The sequence below is a fragment of the Opisthorchis viverrini genome, assembly GCF_000715545.1.
Source record: "Opisthorchis viverrini unplaced genomic scaffold opera_v5_175, whole genome shotgun sequence".
NCBI classification, from domain to species: domain Eukaryota; kingdom Metazoa; phylum Platyhelminthes; class Trematoda; order Opisthorchiida; family Opisthorchiidae; genus Opisthorchis; species Opisthorchis viverrini.
The window spans coordinates 86241-94277 of NW_008751833.1; the positions used below are offsets into that span (position 1 = coordinate 86241).

The 8037-nt window shown below is 45.3% G+C and overlaps 1 protein-coding gene across 1 annotated transcript in view; it reads right to left on the reverse strand.

Annotated features, from left to right (window-relative positions):
- The window catches only part of T265_07566 (hypothetical protein), a gene marked incomplete at both ends in the record, with an annotated part of 29355 nt that extends 21559 nt beyond the window's left edge, over positions 1 to 7796 (reverse strand). Inside the window, 5 exons of the mRNA XM_009173123.1 lie at positions 2303 to 2378; positions 2418 to 2533; positions 5522 to 5597; positions 5637 to 5851; positions 7751 to 7796. Coding sequence (XP_009171387.1) covers positions 2303 to 2378; positions 2418 to 2533; positions 5522 to 5597; positions 5637 to 5851; positions 7751 to 7796 — 529 coding nt within the window. The remainder of the gene's footprint in view (positions 1 to 2302; positions 2379 to 2417; positions 2534 to 5521; positions 5598 to 5636; positions 5852 to 7750) is intronic.
- Between the last annotated feature and the right edge of the window lie 241 nt (positions 7797 to 8037).

An 8037-nucleotide genomic window follows, 5' to 3' on the forward strand; every position in this document is an offset into this window, starting at 1 on the left:
AACATGGGGCCATTTACGCCCTCTGAAGTTTATGACTGTATATGTTTTCTCAAGTGCAACCGTGCCTCTGGTCCGGACGAACTCCCACCCGCATTGTTCAAAGATGGGAGTGAAGTCCTCAGTCAGCGCTTGTCTGATCTGCTTGCTTGTTTGGAAAGAGGAGTCTGTCCCAGACAACTTGGGAAAGTCGGTGAAAGTGCCCATTTTCAAGAAAGGGGCTCGTAGTGAGTGTGGCGACTACAGGGAGATTAGCCTGACCCCGGTCCTAACGAGACTGTTGGCGCCACTTGTGCTTCGTCGCCTTATGGTGGCTCGAGAGCAGCAAGCGGGATTCCGGTCTAGTAGGGACTGCGTCCAATCACACACCCTTCGCACTCCGTCAGGTGCTAGAAAGTATGCGTATAAGCGACCCACCATTCTAGTGTTCTTGAATTTCATAGGCCCATTCGACTCGGCTGACCGGTCTGTTCTGCTTGACACGCTTGCCCACCAAGGAATTCCCCGGAAGTTCGTGAACATAATAAGCTCTTTGTATTCCCATAATTCCAGAAGTGTGAGACCATACGGCATTCTCCAAAAGCTTTTGAACACAATGTGGCGTTCGTCAGGGGTGCCCACTCTCTCCACTCCTGTTTAACTTTGTAGTCGATGGAATCATGAGACGAACGCTGAAAAGTCTCCAAAACACTGGTGTTCAAATAGCATGTGATGATAGCCTCCTCGATCTGGAATATCCAGACATCGTTCTCATCTTCGGATAGAAGGCACAGGTGATTTTGGATGAACTGACCAAAGTCATCCCGTCCTTTGGTATGCATTCTGCGCCCACAAAGTGTAAGGTCATGCTTGTGGACATTCAGTCACTGAACACGTCACTTACAATCCAGGGGGTACTGGAAGTTATCTTAGAAGTTGTATTAGTTCTGATTGTAGTGTAACAGATGAGATCAACACACGAAGATCAACACACAAGGCTCGGGTCGCGTTTGTTGATTTGAGACACCTATGGCGTTAGAGTGGTTTATCCTTGAATCTAAAGGGACGTGTGTATCAAGCTACAGTGCGGGCTGTTTTGTGAGACTTGGCCTGTTCGAGCAGCGGAACTGAGACGCCTTCAAGGTGTTCGACATCGTTGTCTCAGAACTATAGCTCTTGTGGGTTGGTGTTGGAGTGTCCGCAACGAGGCAATTAGGAATCGAGTTTTCGTTTGTGCAGTGGGTAAGTCCATTATAGAATGTGTCCAGCACCAGAAGTTGCGTTGGTTGGGACATGTGCTGCGTATGCCTAATCACTGCTTGCCGGAGAGAGTGCTGTTTTTTCATACCCGATTCAGAGTGGCGGATGCAGAGAGGTGGCCAACCTGTGACTTGGAAGAGGAGTAGGAAAGAGATCACGAAACACCTAAGTGCTATCGGTGCTACTCGCCTTCCAGGATTCATACCCGAGAGTGGCGGATGCAGAGAGGTGGCCAACCTGTGACTTGGAAGAGGAGTAGGAAAGAGATCACGAAACACCTAAGTGCTATCTATGCTACTCGCCTTCCAGGATGGGGACCGCGTGATCCTCATTGCACCTGGTTGGAGACGCTGCAAGATATGGCTGCTAACCGATGTCAGTGGCGACCATGCTGTCATTTTCTATTCAGATTGCCTGAATGAGTGTTTGAATATGTAGGCCTCTCGGAATGATTGCAGTAAGCTTGCACTAAGCCCCTTTCCCGTCCACCTTTATTCTTTTCCTCACCATAAGGTTTTCAAATAAATCACGGTTGTACGGCAGTGAAGCATCGGTGTTGAACACTGATGTCATGCTGTTAATGATGATGACGATGAAACTGACACCCACCAGTATCAAATATTGAAGTTAGCACCAGATTCAAATCGGTACGGATGTCAGATATGACAGAAATTTTTCGTTGCAGAACTGGTGACAGTTTGTCCAATTTACTCTAACCAAAATTTTATACAGGTAAACGCGGACATTGACTGAACATCACACAAGTAATTTCGTGAAGAAAGCGACGCAGGCTTAGAACCTGATAGGAATGGCGTTCGCATAGTGACAGCTACTGAAGGACTGAGTATTATGGAATGGTTGACCTTCATTTCGGCGTCACGGAACATCTCTATAGTTGTTAGGTAACTCATCCGAAATGCAGTGACATAAACAATGATGTTTTATGTTCGTGTGTGCTATTTTAACTACGGACAAGGAGAAATTGCAGTCTTCAGATATAATTTGGTAAAAATGATGCAGAAAATTTTGACGTGAAAAGCAAAGCATCAAGCTACAAAAAACTCACGGTTCTTCCCATCACAACATAACACAATGTCATTCACCCAATCAGCATGATGTTCCATGCATTGCATCAGTGAATCCTAAAAACAGACAGCAGTAGTTGTTATTTTCACATTTACCTTCGGCTTTTGTGCATTCCAAATCCGGATCACGGAGTCCCGACCGGCGGTGAATAGGCGGTCGTTATGTACATCATACTGCAGAGCATTCACACCCGACCGATTCCTCGGTTCAACTTCATCACGCATGAAAAAGGACAGCTGAATTTTCTTCCGATTCACCATGCCGAAAATTGCACATTGGTTTGGCGTTATGCCGCAAGTAACAAGAGCGTCTGCAACATGTTTTTTAAACATAAGTAATTCAACAGAATGAATAAAGTAGCCTCAGACAAAACCCCTTCGAAGACGAACACCGGATTAGAAACGAACCCTATTTTACACAATGCGCTGCTAACGTGGATGGACCAGACAGATTAGTGGGGAAAATAACGAACGAAATCGATCGTGGAAATTCACGTATACAATACAATTCGAATGATTCTGGTGCGTCATCGCGTACATATAGTCTCAGTCCGGTGGATGAGTATATCACCAACAGCTTAGTTTTTCGGAGAAAAACCAGGTACCAAGGGTAAGCAGTTTTCAGCTGCAACAGTTTCAGTGACCAGAAAAGGGGAGAACAGGGCATATATAGCCAGGCACTGGGTTGATGTCAAATCATCCCAACTATCAAACGAAAATGTATAGCTATGCACTCAAAAGCACTTCGATAACAAAAACGAGGAGCGGTGAGAGAGGAAAGCCCTTCCTTACACCACTGGACTTAGTGAACTGAGACGACAATTTGCTGTATACCCGTATGCACCCACGCGCGTTTAGATATCGTGTCCACGTAAAATATGGAAATCTAAGGTATATTCGACCTCCAGAAAGCACATAATTTCTGATGGTAGACGGAGTCAAAAGCAGCCCCTAGTTCAAGGAAACCGACCATCGATTAAGTTTGAAGAACTGGCCCTGCTCCGAGACTTGTATCGTGGATAAAACCACAACCAGGGCAAAGCCCAGCTTTATTTTCACGAATGTCTCCCGGTAATCAGTCCACCTATGCAAAATAATGTCAAAGAGTACCCTGGATGGTGCGACTACCGGACTGATGCCACAATGGTTTTCACGCCATATTCTTGCGCCGTTTTTTACCAATATGCCTTTCCAATAGCTATTCGCATTCCACCCAGACATCTTGTGATGTTTCAGTTTAGTGCGTAGATGTTCAACAGGCTCTAGAGGCAGGTAGAATTAACAGCTACCAACCAGGACAATGTTTACCGTATAGGGGAAGGACATGTAAGAGGAAGAACATGAGGATGTCCGTTGCAGTCCCACACTTCAGTAAGTTTAGTTTGTTGACCATAGATCATGTACGAAGACATGCTGGTCCACGCTGTTGCAGTTTTCTTAACCGAGGACTGGGGACCGTCATGCATGGAGTCAATGGCCCAAGGAGTTCAAATTGGTTTGTTCTACTTTCACCCTGAAGTAAGGGGTCGATCAGCTGTGCATTGAGGCCAACAGCGCTAGTGCATGCGTATCAACTACTGCGTCACTGAACCACTCCGGCCTGTGTCATTAAGTATTGGTATCCTCTCCTAAGGTTCTAACTCTGGAATATGGGAGCTGTTGGCACGAAAAGCTTTAAATGTGAATGGACATGTGAATAGACGCAGAGTCATGGGCCAATAACGGCTAGGTTGTTTTCACCTTTATACGGTCAGGTGCTTATAGCCCGTGTGCTGTAGGCGTGTGACGTCAGATTCACCTCAGAATTATGGATCCGAAGTTTTCAGCATATCCCGGATATTGTTCCGATACGGTGAGCCGATGAAGGTGGGAGATACGTCACTCTAACCGAATAAGTCCCAGACCGCTGGCGATAGATGAAAACAATCCCAGATTAGGAAGGCCAGGGCAGCGTCTGCTAACCGTCGATATTTGTGACGCCAGCGTGATATCAGCTTGACTGCACAATGCGGCGTTCCGACCTGTCACACACTATAGTTCACAGATATGGCCACCGCATGTATAAGACCCTCAAAAGCTCTCTACGCAGAAAAATAGGTGCCTTCGAAGTACTGCATATGGTGGAAACATCAGTTTAGTCTAATTGGGACTGTAAGTTATAAGCTATGTACCAAAGGTACATTACTTTCAGCTGCTACGGTTTCGATCACCAGGAAGGGAGAGAGTGTGATAAATACAATTGGGCAGGAAGCACATTAAGCGGTAGCGTGTTCAGTTAGTCTGGGAACTGGGTTTCTGCGAACTGAAGGTGATAGCTTTGATGAATGAGCGCCACTGATTGCGTAATTGAGCCATGTCTGCCAGTATCACTAACCCCTTGTGTGTTGTGTTCTGGCGGCCGACTAAGTTTACTGATGAGTGTTTTTATAATTCGTTACCAGGCCATACACTATCTAACTCCCAATAATTTTCAAATGCACAAGGCTGAGCGAAAAGAGCATTGCGGGGCAGACGATTCGCGGATGCTGTCATTTTCTATTCAGATTGCCTGAATGAGTGTTTGAATATGTAGGCCTCTCGGAATGATTGCAGTAAGCTTGCACTAAGCCCCTTTCCCGTCCACCTTTATTCTTTTCCTCACCATAAGGTTTTCAAATAAATCACGGTTGTACGGCAGTGAAGCATCGGTGTTGAACACTGATGTCATGCTGTTAATGATGATGACGATGAAACTGACACCCACCAGTATCAAATATTGAAGTTAGCACCAGATTCAAATCGGTACGGATGTCAGATATGACAGAAATTTTTCGTTGCAGAACTGGTGACAGTTTGTCCAATTTACTCTAACCAAAATTTTATACAGGTAAACGCGGACATTGACTGAACATCACACAAGTAATTTCGTGAAGAAAGCGACGCAGGCTTAGAACCTGATAGGAATGGCGTTCGCATAGTGACAGCTACTGAAGGACTGAGTATTATGGAATGGTTGACCTTCATTTCGGCGTCACGGAACATCTCTATAGTTGTTAGGTAACTCATCCGAAATGCAGTGACATAAACAATGATGTTTTATGTTCGTGTGTGCTATTTTAACTACGGACAAGGAGAAATTGCAGTCTTCAGATATAATTTGGTAAAAATGATGCAGAAAATTTTGACGTGAAAAGCAAAGCATCAAGCTACAAAAAACTCACGGTTCTTCCCATCACAACATAACACAATGTCATTCACCCAATCAGCATGATGTTCCATGCATTGCATCAGTGAATCCTAAAAACAGACAGCAGTAGTTGTTATTTTCACATTTACCTTCGGCTTTTGTGCATTCCAAATCCGGATCACGGAGTCCCGACCGGCGGTGAATAGGCGGTCGTTATGTACATCATACTGCAGAGCATTCACACCCGACCGATTCCTCGGTTCAACTTCATCACGCATGAAAAAGGACAGCTGAATTTTCTTCCGATTCACCATGCCGAAAATTGCACATTGGTTTGGCGTTATGCCGCAAGTAACAAGAGCGTCTGCAACATGTTTTTTAAACATAAGTAATTCAACAGAATGAATAAAGTAGCCTCAGACAAAACCCCTTCGAAGACGAACACCGGATTAGAAACGAACCCTATTTTACACAATGCGCTGCTAACGTGGATGGACCAGACAGATTAGTGGGGAAAATAACGAACGAAATCGATCGTGGAAATTCACGTATACAATACAATTCGAATGATTCTGGTGCGTCATCGCGTACATATAGTCTCAGTCCGGTGGATGAGTATATCACCAACAGCTTAGTTTTTCGGAGAAAAACCAGGTACCAAGGGTAAGCAGTTTTCAGCTGCAACAGTTTCAGTGACCAGAAAAGGGGAGAACAGGGCATATATAGCCAGGCACTGGGTTGATGTCAAATCATCCCAACTATCAAACGAAAATGTATAGCTATGCACTCAAAAGCACTTCGATAACAAAAACGAGGAGCGGTGAGAGAGGAAAGCCCTTCCTTACACCACTGGACTTAGTGAACTGAGACGACAATTTGCTGTATACCCGTATGCACCCACGCGCGTTTAGATATCGTGTCCACGTAAAATATGGAAATCTAAGGTATATTCGACCTCCAGAAAGCACATAATTTCTGATGGTAGACGGAGTCAAAAGCAGCCCCTAGTTCAAGGAAACCGACCATCGATTAAGTTTGAAGAACTGGCCCTGCTCCGAGACTTGTATCGTGGATAAAACCACAACCAGGGCAAAGCCCAGCTTTATTTTCACGAATGTCTCCCGGTAATCAGTCCACCTATGCAAAATAATGTCAAAGAGTACCCTGGATGGTGCGACTACCGGACTGATGCCACAATGGTTTTCACGCCATATTCTTGCGCCGTTTTTTACCAATATGCCTTTCCAATAGCTATTCGCATTCCACCCAGACATCTTGTGATGTTTCAGTTTAGTGCGTAGATGTTCAACAGGCTCTAGAGGCAGGTAGAATTAACAGCTACCAACCAGGACAATGTTTACCGTATAGGGGAAGGACATGTAAGAGGAAGAACATGAGGATGTCCGTTGCAGTCCCACACTTCAGTAAGTTTAGTTTGTTGACCATAGATCATGTACGAAGACATGCTGGTCCACGCTGTTGCAGTTTTCTTAACCGAGGACTGGGGACCGTCATGCATGGAGTCAATGGCCCAAGGAGTTCAAATTGGTTTGTTCTACTTTCACCCTGAAGTAAGGGGTCGATCAGCTGTGCATTGAGGCCAACAGCGCTAGTGCATGCGTATCAACTACTGCGTCACTGAACCACTCCGGCCTGTGTCATTAAGTATTGGTATCCTCTCCTAAGGTTCTAACTCTGGAATATGGGAGCTGTTGGCACGAAAAGCTTTAAATGTGAATGGACATGTGAATAGACGCAGAGTCATGGGCCAATAACGGCTAGGTTGTTTTCACCTTTATACGGTCAGGTGCTTATAGCCCGTGTGCTGTAGGCGTGTGACGTCAGATTCACCTCAGAATTATGGATCCGAAGTTTTCAGCATATCCCGGATATTGTTCCGATACGGTGAGCCGATGAAGGTGGGAGATACGTCACTCTAACCGAATAAGTCCCAGACCGCTGGCGATAGATGAAAACAATCCCAGATTAGGAAGGCCAGGGCAGCGTCTGCTAACCGTCGATATTTGTGACGCCAGCGTGATATCAGCTTGACTGCACAATGCGGCGTTCCGACCTGTCACACACTATAGTTCACAGATATGGCCACCGCATGTATAAGACCCTCAAAAGCTCTCTACGCAGAAAAATAGGTGCCTTCGAAGTACTGCATATGGTGGAAACATCAGTTTAGTCTAATTGGGACTGTAAGTTATAAGCTATGTACCAAAGGTACATTACTTTCAGCTGCTACGGTTTCGATCACCAGGAAGGGAGAGAGTGTGATAAATACAATTGGGCAGGAAGCACATTAAGCGGTAGCGTGTTCAGTTAGTCTGGGAACTGGGTTTCTGCGAACTGAAGGTGATAGCTTTGATGAATGAGCGCCACTGATTGCGTAATTGAGCCATGTCTGCCAGTATCACTAACCCCTTGTGTGTTGTGTTCTGGCGGCCGACTAAGTTTACTGATGAGTGTTTTTATAATTCGTTACCAGGCCATACACTATCTAACTCCCAATAATTTTCAAATGCACAAGGCTGAGCGAAAAGA